The 17738-nt window shown below is 35.2% G+C and overlaps 1 protein-coding gene across 2 annotated transcripts in view; it reads left to right on the top strand.

The window, feature by feature from the left end:
* nclb (PWP1 homolog no child left behind) overlaps positions 1–17738 on the top strand; it is a 101567-nt gene that overhangs the window by 24801 nt on the left and 59028 nt on the right. Inside the window, exons 3-7 of one of the 2 annotated variants that reach the window (XM_089088335.1) lie at positions 1020–1144; positions 2239–2448; positions 6528–6635; positions 8328–8502; positions 14133–14291. In XM_089088335.1, the coding sequence (XP_088944461.1) occupies positions 1020–1144; positions 2239–2448; positions 6528–6635; positions 8328–8502; positions 14133–14291 (777 nt within the window). Of the gene's footprint in view, positions 1–1019; positions 1145–2235; positions 2449–6527; positions 6636–8327; positions 8503–14132; positions 14292–17738 lie in introns of both variants that reach the window. The other variant, XM_089088334.1, reaches the window with a different exon arrangement.

Below are 17738 nucleotides of genomic sequence, written 5' to 3'. Positions count from 1 at the left end.
GATTAAAGTTGCTTGAAAAAAACAGAGCCTGTTAAAATACGAAAAGAACATGTGGGTGTGTTATAAAATGTTTTGGGCTTTAACAAGGTCTCTACAACATGGCTGCCACATTTGTTCACATCTGACCAACAATATGCAGAAATAAAAAAATGTTTCAAATGAGAATTTGGCACTACAATAAAAATCCTAACGAATTTTTTAGACATTTTAAGACTATGTATGACTCTTGAATCGTCACTATACTCCTGAGAGCGAATTAATATCAATACAGTTGGTTGTCAATGTGAAAGTAGCTATTTTGAGTGACTAAACAAATCCTATTAATAGATAATATTAATAATTAGACTAGAACACTGGTTTGAAAATTGCATTAGCCTTTCTGGAAGATATGCTGAGCAATAAAAAAGATCTGCAAAAAGTTGTTATTTTCTTTGTTAGGTCTGTGACTTTCCAGCTGATGCTTGTACATTTTCACTTATTTAAAAAGTGAAAATGATACAATCGAATTGTAAACGTCCTTTAAGATGTTCCGTTTCCATGACTACCTAGTTATAAGGTGAATTAACCATTCTCTTTTCTGTTCCCTGAATCGTAATCTTAGAACGCCGGAGACAAAGCTGGCGCCAACTAACATGAAAAAAGGATTTGTATCTTCAATAGACTTATTTTATTGTGTTCTGTCATCTGCTTTCCATTTTGAGACTTATCCTCAATTCCTGTTTGATTCACTTGAAATTTCTAATTGAATTCAGTTTTTCATCAGTTCATTTGCATGGACAAGGGGAAGCGGTTTTGTCCCCCACCCATGAAAGGCAAAAGATCACAAAAAAATTATATTTTGGTTTGAAAATTGACTGAAAACATTTTTCAAAAGCTGGATCCCATCTCCTAGAAGAATTCTGGCTGCATATATGGGTTATTTATTATTTCCTCCTGATTTTCTTTTAGTTGAGAATGTGCCTGAACAAATTCATATATCTGTTTTACCTTCTGGAATTAATGAGCCTATTTAATTTTAGTGAATTAGAAGAAGAACAAGAAGACAATGGGGCAATAGAGGATCGAATTTTGGATGATGGAATGGACAAAGATGATGCTGATATAGAAGCAAAATACAATATGGATGATTATGACAATGAAGAAGGTATAAGAAAATCACAATGAACTTCCAATCTTTTTATTTTTTGCCTTTTTTCTTTAAGTTTATCTTTGCAAAGCATGGCTGAATAGCTTTTTTAGTGCTTAATTATTTTAATTTTTTGCTAAAGCTAGGGAGCCCTGCAAGAGGCACAGTAAAACTTCATATTCTCTTGAACTTCACACATTTCTATAATGGTAAGAGTGCTATTCTATCGAACATTTATGTTCTTTGTGATGGATGGATTAATAGGTACTGAAGTCTCACTACGGCTGTCAAGGTCTGGATTCATTTAATTCTGATCTGCTATCACCATCATTACTGCAGTCAGTCTATCCAGTTTCTTCGGAGAACTATCTACTTACCGAGACTAACCAAAAGGTGTAAATTTAATTTGACTGCTCTAGTTGCTTTAATGAGAAGACTGCTTTAACGTTGGATTGATTTTCACAAATATTACTGAAATTCAAAATTTTATTTTGCCTGCTGATTTGTATTCGTTGGTGAAGATTTATTACATTTTAAATCGTATAAAATTACTGCTACAGATACAAAAAAATCTGGAGGTTTGAGCAATATTTAACTTTTGTAATGTTATAATAAGAAAAGTGAAAGAAAAATTGTTTAAAGTAAATATTTTTTTTCAATCTATAGTATCTAGAGCCGTATTAAGAAGGGTTGGAGAGAGAGCAGAAATAGTTGAAGTAGTTGCGTTATGAGGGGAATGTTGTTTCTTCAGTCCAAGAAACAGAAATTTATCTTGTGAGAGGAGTCATTTCATGGGGGGGGGGGGACTAGAAGAGGTTGTCTAAACAGTTTGAAATATGTGTATTACAGGAGTGTATCTGAATATTTACAAAAATTACAATTCTTTGTAGTTGGGGGCTACAGAACGTGTATGTAAGAACTTTTTCAAATATTTATTGTTATTCTAATGACAATGAATTATCTGAGGTGCTTTTACGAGATAATATTGCCATGAAAATGGTCTATATTTGTCATGGAAATGCTGTAAAAAAAAAGGTAGGGTATGTATTTTTTTAACCATTTAGATAGCAATTATAAACTTTTTTTCATGACTCCCTTCATTGTTTCAGAAGAAATGATTTCTGACTTTGGCACTTTAACTGTTTATGCTAGGAATGAAGACGATCCTATCCTTAAGGCAGCTAAAGAGAATCTCAAAGACTCAGAAGTATGGAGTGATGCTTCTTCTGATGAAAATGATGAAGACTTTGTGCTGAAAGAAACTGATAACCTAATCTTGGTTGGACATGTTGAAGAAGATGCTGCCATGTTAGAGGTCTATGGTACGTTTGTATTAATTACTTTTTATACGGAATTGTAATAATTGAGAAACTTGGAATGCTAAAGAAAAAATTTAATGCTAAAATTTAAGAAATAGGAAAAGAGGGAGAAAGAAGACTTGGGAAGCACGAAGCTTTTGAAACACACTAGCAATGATCGAAAAAAATCGTTTGTGCAACACTTAAAGGTTATATCTGATATTTTCACACTTCTATGATAATTGCCAGAAACCGGTTAATAAGCTGTTCTCATTGGGGGGATCATCAGGGTAATGTGGATCGGGAAGATTAAAGTATGTTGAACGTGTATTGCCCTGAAAATCCGTTTTTGCTTTAATATCCTTTTTGCGGATTGTTTAAAAGAAGTATTTAAAAAAGAAGATGGGCCTAGTGGAAATAATTACAACGGAAGCTTAGAAATGGAATTATATTTGGTTTCAGAAACTATAATGATTTTAACGCTACTGGGGCAAGTTGGGTTCTTGAAGCAGTATTGGGTTAACTGCTCCTGAAATATTTAACGTGAAAATTAACAGCAAGACCACCATTCCTTTCTCAAATTTAAAAACAATGGCAATTTTATTTTACTTTTTAATTTTGTCAAATTTTTTGGGCCATTCATTCAACCAAATAAGTCCTTTCGAGGTCGAGTAAACTTACCCATAGGGTGCAAAACATCGTCCTGATTACAACCTGGCTCATATCACCTATATGGAAGATATGTATTTCAAACTAGCATCAATATTTAGTAAGCAAGCCAGTGTTAGTTGTGCCCGTATTAGTAAAGTCACCATGCTGTATCAGTATCAGAGTCCAGAAAACGAAACCCATTCGCAGATCAGTAAAGTCTTCAGTGTTCTCCTGATAACATGATAGCCTGTTTCAAAAATTTACATTTTACCGGTGATTAAGAGAAGAATTTACTAATGTTATTCATTATTTTGCTGTCACCAACTAAAAACTCTGTTGATTGTTTCTTTTTCGTACGGTGACTGTATTTGTAGAAGCTCTGTTTAATTTTTACTTTCTCTTTAACACGATTTTGAATCCTTTAATAAATTTAAGCGTAATTACCTGTCAATTTCTATTCGTTTGGAATTGCTACGAAGTCACCAGTAAAAGTACAGAGGAGCAGGCAATGTGTGGACAGCTGCCGCTCAATACCAAGGGTAGTCAGTTGTTAAGTTTCTCTTGGGCTACACTTTATTGTTGACTAATCTGAAGTACATATCACACAGAAGTAAGTTGACAAGTGAACATCTCGCTATATTCCGTTGTGCGCTGGCGTCATGCCAGTATTCTGGGATGGATTGCTGAACTATATTTCGCGATGCATTGACAGCGAGATTGAAATTGGTAAGAAAGATGTGTGCGTTGTGGCTTGCGATGTTTACAAAAAAGGATCGATTTTGAACTTGAGAAAATGTTTAGCTAAAGCTGGTGGTAAGATAAATGCCCATAAGGACGGTACAAAGGAAGAACTAATTAGTGAGCTATACGACTGCTATGTCGTTTTTCGAGAAAAGGAAATTAGAGACGAGACGGTGTTCTGAATGTATGATCCTTCAGAGGTCCCCGAAGCCAGTTTTAAGGCACGTGCAGATTTGTCGCGCCGGCTGCTAAAAATCCAACGTAAGTTGGAAGATGCGCTGGACATAAAATTCAAAACGCCAACGAACTCACCCGTGAAAGGTGCTGCAGGTGCGAACAAGGAGATAGCGAACGTTTCTGAGAAAAGACTTTTCTCCGTTGTTGTGGCTAATACACCTGAAGTATCGAATCTCACGGAAAAAAGACAGTTGATTGAGAAGTGTGGCATTAGCAATACTGATGTTTGTATCAAGTCATCAAAAACTCGTTGGTTGATCAAAGTTTCCCACTTGGTTTCGGCAGAAAACATTGCAAAACACCTAAAAAGCGACACTGCGACAACGAAAGTAACTTAGCTCGTCTTCATCGGCGTTTGTGAAAGGGATACCTAGTTGTGTAGCAGAAAAAGACTTAAAAACTGCCTCACCAGAATGCACAAGAGCGATCCGTATCGGAAGCTCTACGACATTCAAAACGTATTTTCCGACAGAAAGTGCCCTTTCCTCTGCAATTCGACACGGTATTCGGATCAAATGTGATGTCTTTTGAATAGTGAAATTCCTGTTTATTCCGAAACGCTGCTACAATTGCCAACATTATGGAAATGTAGCTTCCGAATGTAGAAACGCGGCAAAGTGTGCTAGATGTTCTGGAGGACATACCTCCAGTCGTGAGCAACCGTGTTCTGCCCCTATAAAATGTGCAAATTGTGGAAGTAAGAGACATCCCTGTTATAGCATCAAATGTAAAAAAACTAAACGAAGTTTCGAAATTTCCTGACTGACTCACCAACTCATCCGTTGTTACCCTTGCTGAAAGTTTTCTTATGCATAGTCTACGAAGAGCAGTCTTCCTGATATCAAATTGATTTGATTATTTATGGGAAAAATAAGTTCTTAGTGCTCATGTTCCTTTTTTCTTTTTATTTAGTACTCCGTCATTCCCTTTTTGTAGACGGGTAAGAAATACATTATTATTATTATTACATATTCACTTGCCCAAGTTATATATTTGCAATCTATTCTGTCACTTCCCTTTGTCTTGTCTCACGGTAAGCTGAAAGAAACTAACTAAAAAAAATTGGTTCTATAATGCGTTAATGAATGAACAACTTGAGCGGTAGGGGGTTTATCATACAAGTACCCAAATCTGCTTTATTTATGGAGGTGTATTTTAAATACTGATATATTTTAAAAATGTATTGCTAATTAATTTGTATATATATATATATATATATATATATATATATATATATATATATATATATATATATATATATATATATATATATATATATATATATATATATATATATATATATATATATATATATATATATATATATATATATATATATATATATATATATATATATATATATATATATATATATATATATATATATATATATATATATATATATATATATATATATATGAAAGGTTTGTACCTCAAAATACAGATGTCTGATTGCGACTTATCCCCCCCCCCGGGGGGGGAATATTCGATACTCCTCAGACTCCCATCTTAGATAAGATGCTGAACACGAGGGGAATTTGTTCCCGTGTCATAATAAATTTCTAATACTATTTGAAAATGGAAAAAAAATATAATACATAGTGGTCGGAAATATTCCATTGTGGCTGTTTATGAGTTTCCTTATGAGGCGTTCAATTAAAAAAAGCAAATATGATTGTAATAACACAAGTATACATTTTCTTTCGGTTTTGCTAGTTAAGATCACGATTCTTTTCATCCTTGAATCTATTTCCTGTGTCTTCCTTAATTTTTGAATTGCAGCCGAAAAGTTTGAGATTACTTCTCTTTCTTTTTTTGTTAATGCTCCGTAGACGTTCGGAACTAACCCTAAGATATATAAAAGAAAATTACAGAACATTTTCAGGAATTCAAAATAGATTCGAACAATATTTTTTCCTGTCGATAATTGGAATAATATTTTCTATTAAATGGCCTTTGATTCAGCTAATTTGTTTTAGTTTAATCATCTTATTAAGTCCAGGAGGGTCAGTTTATAAGCTTCCAAGTAGCCCAATAATCCAGAAGACTCCTTCCCCCTTCGCAGTTGCTTGTTTGGAAAAAAAAGTTTCCTTAAAATTCACTTTTTTATCCAAAGGCGATGGCTAAAGTTGACCATGACTGATAAACCAAATAAAAATAATAAACTGAAAGTTTATAATATACATATGTCGTCATGAAAATTAATATATATACAAAAAAAAACTTAATAATCAATACGTTAGTACAATACGCATCAAACGAAATTTCTATTATTCAAAGAAATACTATTTTGTCTTTTAGTATCATGTTCTTCATCTGTCATCAAATGAGAATTTTTGAGAGCACCATTTGACTCTGCTTTAAAAATTTGAAATTGCTAGTCTCTTTTGTCAAAATTGCCGTAAGCGAGATATACACGTGGCAACAGTGTTATGCAACTTTTTCTATTGTTCTTTACTGTTTATCCATTTTAGTTTATAACGCCGACGAAGAGGCACTTTATGTACATCATGAAATTTTGCTACCTGGTGCTCCCATATGTATTGAATGGCTCGACTATGACCCGTCAACATCATCTCCGGGTAAGTTTTGCTGCTTCGTTGTTGCTAATAGTTAGTTTTACGTTTGTACATAATTCAGTTATTAATGCTCCGTTTGGTAGTGGAAGAGACTTGTCTGAATATGTGGGCATTGTGTTGGTCACTGTTATGTTTTTTCGTTTTGTTTTTATTGAAAGTAAGGCATTTTGTTTTAGCGGCAATCAAGGAAAAGAAAGAAAAACACTTGCAAAGTGGGTGGGTATTCTTACCACCCATTCTAGCGGTGTAGAACAGGGGTGCGTATTGTCCCCCATTTTAACTACCGTATAGATTGGATTCTAGAAAGAGCACTCTCGAGTTTTGATGGTGTCTTTATATTGGAATTGGTATTAACGTGTCTGACCTGGACTACGAAGATGGCATTGTTGTTCTTGCTGCTGATACAGCAACTCCCCAAGCAATGCTAAATGAAATGGTATATTTTTCTCAGCTGATGGGTATGAAGATCAACGCGATCAAAACTAAAATAATGGACCGAAATATACAGTCGGATTATGAGTTTGTGCTTTATGGAAAGGAATTGGAAAAGTCGATAGCTTCACTTATCTTGGCTTGCTAATAGACTCTTGTGGAGGCTGTGACGTTGACGTACAGAACAGAATCAACAAAGCCCAAACCGTCGTCTCTCAACACTGTCGCCGTTTGTGGAATACTCCGAAAGAATCTCAAATGTTGATATGCGTCACCTCTGGTGTAACATTGAGTCCACAGACATGATTGTCAAACAAAGAAGACTTCGTTAGCTTGGTCGTGTCCTGAGAAGACCCAATGACCGCATTGTCAAGCAGGTGCTTCTAGCTGCTCCTTTAGATTGGCACGGATGTCCTGGCGGTCAATTGAAGAATTGCTGGGCGACTGTCAAAAACGACCTCGATGCCATTGGTGAATTTCGAAAGTTTGACAGAAAGTGGGAGAGCTGCTGGCTCTGATTTATTGAAAAGCTGGCGCAAGACCATGACAAATGGGAGTCACCCATACGGAGTTTCCCAGATGCTGGGTGAGGCGTTCACGTCTGGTCCCGCAGCAAGTGCAAGTACGTTTCTAATAAAAAATGAGTTAAAAAAAACTATCTCAAAATTTTGAGATAAACATTTCACTCAGAATGGTCAAAAGGTAAAAAAAAAACACTTGCAAGGGGAAAGGAATCCGTGCAGCATTAAATTAAGCAACTGGACCTTTCTTTACCTATGAATTTTAGTAAAAAAGGGGGGGGGGGTAAACCGGAATCCTGCAACGAATCTTAAGGTCCTTTAGGACTGAAGGTCTAAATTGAGCTCGGATAACTCTCCCTCCTCCGCGAACTTTTTAACAGAAAAGTGAACCATATGCTGCTTTGTATTTAAGCAAAAATTTGCAATATTGGTGGGAAAGCGAGCCTTGACTGACTGTACAAACATATACCAATTCCTAACACGTTGAGAAGACTAACTCCTAACTCATTGCAACAGCAATCTAAGTCTTGCGTTAATACGAAAACGAGCTAATTCCAAGTAGTAACTGCGATTCTGCAGCTGGGGGCCAAGGTATGACTCGGCATGTATGTTTATTTTTGAATCGCCACAAAATCAGAAGCAGGGTATTAATAAAAGAAATAAATGGTATGATACATTTTTAGAGAACCCCTGAATATATTTTCTTTATTTAGCTTTGTTATTAATCGTCTGCTTTTTAAAGGGAATTTAGCTGCGATTGGCACCATTTCTCCGGTCATTGATATATGGGACTTGGACATAGTTGGTTGCCTAGAGCCTGCACTAAGCTTGGGCAAGAAAGCTAAGAAAAAGAAGAAGATCCCTGGATTTGGACACAAAGATGCTATCCTTTCTTTATCTTGGAATAAAAATGCAAGGTCTCTTTTGCCTTTGTGTTTGATTAAATGTGATAAACCAGATTTTTATGTCAAAATAAACAGTGAATTTAAAACTTAAAATCCGCCGAAAATAGATTATATAAGATGTCGAACCTATAAGAAACAAAAATAGACATAAATAAATGGGATGTCCCTCCCCCTTGCTGGAACCCCTCGTAAGGCTAGAGAGTAATGTGAGCTTATTAAAAACTAAATAAACAGCTTTTGGGTGTAGCCAGCTGATTATTTGAACGGAATAAGTTTAAAAAGAAGAAACCGCTGAAAGCTTATTTCACACTGAGCTGATAAAACTGAATTGATTGTTACACATATATTGTTAACGAAAAAAGGATCCATGTAATCAGTATTTAATTTTGTAATATTACCTTGAAAACAGAAAAATTATATAAAAAATATGTTTCTTTCTATTAAAGCGATAAAGAGGTTCTTGCCTTTTAGGAATATCTGGGGTGGTAGCACTACCCATATTTGTTGGAATTTTTTAGATTCATTTTCTGTTGGGTTTTCTTAACTGACGTAGTTTTGTACATAATGTTAACTGTAGGAGTTTTTTTTTGTAGCCACGTTGCTTGTGGCTTTGAAGTATTATCTACAATTTTAGTTGCAGTATTGGCTGATTAGTACGTGCTGTTAGTAGATGCATGATGTAAATTAAATATAGAAATGTGACAGTAATATTTGTTGTAAGGTTTGCCACCCAATTATTCTGGACTTCTATGTTACAAGACTAGCATTAAAATGTGTAACTAACGAGTCGAATACCCTTTATTATCCTTTAGTCGAATACCCGTATTACTGTCGTAATGCCCTTTTGTAACCTTTTCTAATATCACCCTCAAATATAATACCCTTTTGTAACCTTTTTGTAATATCGCCCTTCTATAATACCCTTTTGTAATCTTTTTGTAACAGAAATTTGGAGAATGTAACCTTTTTGTAACATAACTATTTTAGCCCTATTTGCTAACATATGGACTATTTTCTAATATTGGCTAATATAGGGACTATTTGACTAAGTCCCCAAAAAATATTTATTCATTTTCTTTTCTACTACTAGGTATTCCTAGACTAAAGATTACATCATATTAAAATTTTAGATTGATCAGAGAAAAAAAATTTTTTCCTCAGAGAGCGGACCTGACTTTTTTTTAAGTTAAAAAAAAAGAAAAATATCTTCCATCGGGTCGAAGTTTTAATAGACTGAAGTCTTTAGCTAGACAATATCAAGCCACCCCCCAAAAAAATGCTCCAAAAATTTGTTTAAAAAACGGTCAGGTTCAGGTGAAAAGTTTGGTCAAAGTGATCGAAGACTTGAAAGCATAATTAGAGTAAAGCCAAGAATAATGGTCTCTGTGAACGACAAAGCTGGCATCGCTGTATCAGCGTTGTATACGAAATGACTGTTTTCACTTCTTCATTATAGTCTATTACCCTAGGGTAGAACTAAGGAAGATAGAACTGCAGTAAGTGTTATGAACTTATATGAATACTAAAATTTTTGCCCAATACCTTTCCACTCGTTTTTTTAGTCTTAGATGTTCTAAGAATACAGGCCACAACCTGATGACACTTTAGCCCTATGGGTATTCTTGTCTATCCATGCCATCACTTTCTCCCCCATACCTTTTGAGATCTAAAAAGTCCCTGTTGATATTTGGTTCGAGGACGTTATGTTTATTTCATTATTCAATCAATCAACAGGTCTACCATTGTAATGCAAGCTGTTCTTTTCCGGACCAATCACAAATAGTTTATGATCGAAAGCCTGCTGATTTTATCTTCAAGCTGACATCATCGGACATTATGTCCATATTTTAAGCGTGTTTGCTTCATTTTTTTACAACCGGCTCGCTCAATTAAAAGCCTTTCAAGGGGTGTTCGTACCAATCCAGTTGTCGTAGGTAATCATGATGGGCCTCATTGAACGAAAGTTTGAAGTTCCTGTGACTCTTTTCTCAGTCATGGAAAGATCACACCACAACAAAGTGCTGTTTTCTGCCGCAAAATTGTCATTTCGGCCGAAATACTTGTGAGTGAAGCTTCAGGGACAGCCAATCCTTCGAGAACCTTGAAATCTGTATATAAAATCCCTTCCCCCTAAGAAACAATTTTTTTAGGTTATTTTCTATAATCTTTTCTCCTATAAGTGCTTTAGGCAATGCTCCCCAACCCGCTGTTAATTTTTTCAAAGAATATACCTCCACCCCTGACCCTCCAAAGGTCACTGAACTTTTATGAACTTGACAAACTTTGTTGTTTTCATATCTTTAGGAGTTTCATTTTTAGTATACGCACATGCACAAACGGTTTTTTTTTTGGGGGGGGGGGATATGAGATGATAAGGGTCCATAAAGAAATAGCTAACTAATAAACACAACATTCAATTCGACTTTCGATACGCTATTCAAATAAAATAATCCTTTCTGTTGCAAATATCGACAGTCAAATTTTATAAAAAAAAAAAAAATCTTCTGATAAAATGGATAAAATAAAGTCCCTTATTCAAAATAAGTGCAACTTGCTTTTCATACAAGTTGTGTTCAGTATTTTAAAGAGAATAGTACAGCTAGGGAGATGGAACTTCCGGAGATTTTCTGGAATTGATATTTCGGCTAAGTCCCGAAAGTACTATTCGTCTGGACCTATTATACTTTTATCTAATTCTTTAAATAACGGATAGATACTGTACGCACAGGGACCAGCCGTTTTTTTTTTTTGCTTTTTTATGGACTATGCCTGTTTTTTGCCAATTTGCTCCCTCCCCCCCCCCCTGTGTATGTTCCTGGAAAAGGACTTACTTCGTAATCCTAAAAAGCAAAATCAGACATGTCTTTTCCTGATACTGTAGACTGAATGAGTGAACTTTATATCTTGCATACAACTATAAAGTTATTCAAAGACGATTTTCCATGTTTAATTGATTTTTCTTGATAATTGATTGATTTTCCATGATAATTGATTCGTGCAAATTTTATAGATAAGTTTTGGAGTGGCAAAACTTGTTTAGTACACTATTTGAATAAAAATTGACTTTGAATAAAAAGAAAACAAGTTGTTTCAAACGGAAGTAAAGAGCGAAGAAAATAATATATATCTTTTGTAAAGTAGAAACACTTTATGTGTTTTATTATGGTTTTATTATGTTTTTACAATTAGTAAATAAAGTATTTTAGGATGTTATTATATAGTATAATAATAATAATTTATTTTTTGCCCTCTTTCGATGCATTATAAATGCAGTGGAGGAGTACAAACAAAGAGAGAAAAAAACAGAAAAGAAATACAAAATAGTTAACGAATACATTACCAACATGTCTAACGAGAAAAAAAAGACAAACAAGTGGAAGCTTAAATCAACTGTGGGGAACTTAAATCAACACTAAAATACCGGACATAACGGTCTACCCATCCATATATCATAAAGGTTAAACAGTGAGTCTAATAAATTCCTACATCGGTCATCAAATGGCAAATAAATCGTATGCCTCACAGAATAAATCCTATGGCTTATAAAATATACATTAAAAAACAACGAGATGAGACATTAGAGGCTTTTTTTGCTATTGATCACTAGTAATGTAACGTTGACGATGACAACTCGGCAATCTTGGGGCATATTTCTCCTTACTATATACATACATACATACATATAACCCACAGATACACGCAAACACATACACATTTGTTCCCTTTTTCGCTACATTAAAACAATAATGCACTAGAGGAGTAATAAAGAGAAAAGAACAAAACACGAAAAATCATCAGTTATACAACAAAGTGACAACCACCACTGACGAGAAAAACAACCCAAACATAAAAGAATTCTGGCAAATTTCCCCAGTGTAAAATTTCCCTGAAAAGTTCACCCCCTGGAAACTTTCCTCCCCACGGAAAATTCTCCCCGTGGAAAATCTCCTTAACGGAAAATTCACCTCCCCCTACCCGAAAAATGTATACATACTAAATAACAAATAGCCTACTATAAGTAGGCTAAACAATGGACAAGTTTCCCAAGGGGTTGTGGGGGTGGGGAGGGGTCATGTTATCTTCAAAGGCATAGTTAATGGGCCCTTCAACTATGCTGAACAGAAGGGCTATCTCTAATTTTTGATCGGACGATTTCAGGAAAAGAGGCATGGGAGGGGGTCTAGCCCCCCCCCCCCCAATTTCTTTAATCACTTAAAAAGGGCACCTGAAGTAATACTTTTTTTTGTTTCATTTGGGCAGAAATCTAATTTGGAAGGTTTTTCTTTTATAACTCAAAGATTGCTATTGATCATCAAAGTTTAGTGCCCTCTGGAGGGATGAGTGAAGGTAGATGCTTCAAAATATCTTCCCAGGTCACCAAAGTTTTGAATACACACCTGACGGCTTCATTTTCATAACTAAACAACTGTCCATGATAGCTAAACGCACTAAAACTAGTATTTTACCAAATCAACAAAGTCCCCGAGGAGTTTCACTTATATTGGTACGGCTTTTCGATTATTCTTTTGTAGACAAAATTCAAGTGAAGGTATCTGAGTAGTGTTAGGATTTGAGATTGCCGTCAGAAATTCGTACAATAGCTTGAAATTATCCGTGATGTGGGTAGAAATAACAGGATTTCTGGAGTTTATATTAGGGTTTATTAGTTCTTAACTTGGAATAATATTAATGGGCATTTTAACCGTAAAAAATTATCTTACTAGCTATTTATAGTTCAACAGGGGAGACCAGTGGGCTGCCTTGTAAAGCAGTCTTTCATTTTTCTATTCTGCTTCATGAATTTTCAATTGCAAAAACAGTTTTTGTTTATATGAGTATTTTTTAGAGGGTTAGAATTGTAAACTAAAAGCTATCATTAGCATCGTCAGTGAAAGTTGAGAACCTAACAAACTAGTCTTTCATTTTCTGCTGGGTATTTAAGGACTTTCCTACTTCTATAACAACATCTTGTTCTTTTTCATGATTTGTACGTTTTTAGTAAAGAAATAGTTTTTCAAAAATTCTGCTAATATGTGAAAATATCGTGGGTCGGTTTGTTTGAGGTAGTTTTATAGATAGATGTTGCATTAGCTGTGAAGTAATAATTTTTTCCGATTTTACGATTCAACTTAACTCTATAGTTCCATTCGAAAAATTGATTTGTAATGATGACTTATGAAAATAAACATGTTTCTGTAATTAGTACTGAGGTCTTGAGCTGTAGCTTTGATTTTAAAAAATGTTCAAAATATTGATAAATGGCCATTTTACGCGTCTCAGGAAATGTTGTAGACCCAAGCTTAATTTTGACCTACCATAGTGATATATCTATCGTTGTTTCTAGTTGTGGATGTTTCGATTGCGCCAAAGGTCACGTTGAGTTACCATCAACGTGCCATCAGGCCTGATTTTTTTTTCATCTTCACTTCAATTACCGAGTAACAGCTGTTTAAGTTTGCCCTTAGACTTTGCCGTTAAAGTAAGGTATAACTCGCTTGATGGCGAGGTCGCTAACCTCATGGGTTATGTTCTTGTGGATATAAAACTGGCAAGGTTGACACAGCATATTCGAGTGTGTAGGAGTGTTAAAACTTATATTTTCTGCTCTATCTATTGAGTACTCAACGTTGATTTTATTCTAGAAATATCTTGGCAAGTGGTTCAGCAGACAAGTCAGCAATAGTATGGGATTTGGAGAAAGGGGAAGTTCTACAGTCAGTCAATGTTTTTAAAGATGATGTTCAGTCTCTTCAGTTTCACCCTTTTGAGATGCAAAGACTTCTAACAGGATCGTCTGATAAGTATGACTCTTTAGTCATTAGGGTTGACTTTTTTTTTCAGTTTAATTTTTTTGTGACCCCAATCAATGAACTTTTGTTTGAAAGTGAAGGAAAAAGCCATTAAATTGAATTTATATTTGGAAATTATATTTCCCATTGACAAATTACACATTAAAAACCCTGACAAATTTATTTCCCGTCCTCCCCCCCCCCAAAAAAAATAAGTTGGAATACAGGAAGTTCAACAATAAATCAAATTCTATGATTGAGCGTTTGAAATAAAACATACACTGAGAAAGTTGTTTCTCAGTGTATGTTCTCATACACTGAGAACTGTAATTCTCTAATTTTACCGAAATTCTAGAAGACGATTGGGAAAAAGGTGTGTCCGTTAAGCTGGAAAATAAAATCGGTTTAAAACCTTTTTTTATTTTTGTACCTGTTACTTTCATGTAGATTCTTAGACTAAAAGGAATTTACAGATTTTTATCAGCATAGAAATGAACTACAAATTATATCGTGCACAAAATTAAGGGGTATCTCCTAGACCTTTCGAAGGTTAGTCAGAAAGTGAGAAACACTGTTAGTAGATACTATTTTACTGGTCGTGTTTTATGAGGCATATATTTCATAAGTGGGGGAACGGAGAGGCTGGCTATGATTTGGATACTAAAATATTTCAGCGCATCTAGCTCTAAGACAGCCTAACATAATTGTGTATAGATCGTAGCATTATTATCATTGGCAACGCATAATTGCGCTGCCTAAGTAAAGAGCGACGTGAGTTCAAGTATTGTTTTCTTCAGCAAGCCACTTCGTATGAAAGGAGCTGCCGTAGAAATTTTGGAGGGGGCTCATTGGATTGAAAATTGAAACCTCTAGTTCCCTTTTTAGGAGTCAAAAGTGATCGGTGGACAACCAGTCCCCTTGCCGCCCCCCCCCCCCAAGGTATCTGGTCAAAATTAAAAACCTTGACAAATTTTATCCCCCCAAAGTTGTTGTAGTACAATAGGTCCAGTGCTTAATCAAATTTTAAGATTGACCGCTTGGAATAAAGCATACTAAAAAAATTCCTCCTCTTGTGGGGATTATAATTGCAAATTTTTAACGAAACTGAAGATGAGAGATGAAAGATAAGGTGTGCCAGTCAAAAGTTAGAAATAAAAAATCACTTTGTTTCTTTTTTTTTGCAAATTTTGTTCTTATTACTTACATGCGGATTCTTAAACTAAATAGTAAATTGCATAAGAAATGAGTTTAATACATTATACCATCGCGCACAATATAAGGTCGGGGGGGGGGGGGGCAGTATGATTTGGATACAAAAATGTTTCAGTGCCGTTTTATCTGAAACAACATAACATAATTGTATATGTCATTGCTGCATAAATACTAAACTGCATTACTCAGCAGAAAATGTTAGTTTTTGGAGATTTTCGCATTTAATCTTCCAATAAAATCTATTCCTGTGAATAGATTAAAAATATTATTTTGCGTTCTCATATAAAATTTAAAACATGCTAGATATGCCCTTTTGTTTTTGGAAAGACGATATCTTTTTCTAAACTCGGTGTTTGAAATTTGACTTGTAATAGAACATTATTTCATTTTTGCTTACACTGGGGGTAGGGGGAGGACTTGTCGAAAAAACTAAATGAAATTAGTGACATAAAAGCTTGTAAATGAACATGACGTGGACTGGCCAATCATAAATGTTAAAAATAAGAGGGGGGGGGGGAGGGGTCACAAGCTTAAAGATGGAAATCTACCTCATCAATGTCATGTTTTTATAGGCATTATTGTGTTTTTGTAATTTAATTAGCGTAAAGTAAGGCTGTGTGAAATTGTGCTTTTAAGCATTTATGTGTTCTTTCGACGGCTGGTTGTGCCACTAATTGTACATTAAGATTTTAAATAGGCTGTGTTTCTTTTTTGTAGGAGACATATAGGAGACCAGTTCGAAGGACTTCTAAAAGAAATAAGCGTATTTCTCAGGGTATTCTGGAGGGATATACACTGCACAAATCATAAACTTAACAATCCCTATAATAATCTTCAACCAAATCATATTCTCCGATTGCGATTTCAACCTATCTTATTGAACAAATATATTTTTCCTTATCAACACTGTAAAACCACCATAAATTTGATTGTTCTTAGGTCTCTTTCTTGAAACATGGAAACATAAAAAACCTTTTCTAAACACTGGCACATCTTGCCATGTTTCAACTAAGCTAATAACATCATAATCATCTAGCCTAAATAATTTATTCATTTTTTCATCTTTATGCCCTTGTTCCATTGCAGAAACTTAATGCACGTCCTACTTTGCTCATGGTCCAGCCCCTGCCGGTGGATATTATTTTCCCAGAAATTACCATCATCACGTCCACCAGAGGAACTTCAACCAACAGAATACCGTCTAAGACCTGGGCCCTGGTCTTCAAACTCCAACGCACCATTGACGCCCCTCAGCCCCCTGTCACCATAACTCCCACAAGAACTCTTCTTTTATCTCCCCCACTGTTCTGAACATATGCTGCACTAGGTTGACGGCCTTGGTCATATGGGCTCTCCACCATCTCACTGCTTCATTTCATCGTGGGTTTAGGTGTGATAGTCCTAACATCACTTACACTCTCATCTGAATTCTCTGACTCACGGACTATAGATTTCTCAATTTTATTTATTTCTTTCTCTTTACCGTTTATTTTATCATAAAAAGTTTCACACCCCTCAACCTAACGTCCGCATGACCTTCTCTCGCTTGCATCATAATTGATATTAACTTCCCTCGGGCGAGCGACTCACTAGCTGAGCAATCATGAGCTACAGTAAGGCCTAATCTATGGAAATTATGAAGTAATTTCAGGATCGCGAATTTCAGATCTGTAGATTGTAATCTGGATCACAATAGGTCGGACGTTTTTTGTGATGGTGAACGAAATGCGATAATATCATGTTTGGTTACTCTCAAATGGGGCATCACACGGGTAAAACAGGTAATAAGATCCTATTTGAGGTATCTTACTCTTACAGTCGGAGAAAAGTTAAATAGGATGCATTACACCTTTTCAACTCTTTCTATTCTTCCCGTTCTTGCAATGACAGATCTTAGTTCCCTGCTAATGCCTTCAATTCGTTTTCAATTCGTACTTCACTAATTTCACCAGAAAGATTTTGTAGTCAGGCTTTGGGAATCTTTCAATAAATTATCAACTTTGAGAGACATCGGATTAAGAGCTTTTATCTTTTCTTCCACATTTTCCAATTTCGCCAATATTAATTGGTTTACCTCTAATTTATAGTTCATAATTCTATTTAAGGTTGCCTACTAAAATCGCAAAGGCCTACCTTAGAATGCGCCAGCAATATGCTTCGGCACTAGAGTTATAAAGCGAATCTTGATTTAGCCAAAGCAACACTCCAGATACAGCGTCTTGACACCACATGTGATGCTAAATGAAT

Source organism: Artemia sp. Qi Xiang Cuo, chromosome 4 (assembly GCF_049724085.1).
Source record: "Artemia sp. Qi Xiang Cuo chromosome 4, ASM4972408v1, whole genome shotgun sequence".
Lineage (NCBI taxonomy): Eukaryota > Metazoa > Arthropoda > Branchiopoda > Anostraca > Artemiidae > Artemia > Artemia sp. Qi Xiang Cuo.
Note: the sequence above shows the minus strand (reverse complement) of the source record. Positions and strands in the feature narration are given on the sequence as shown.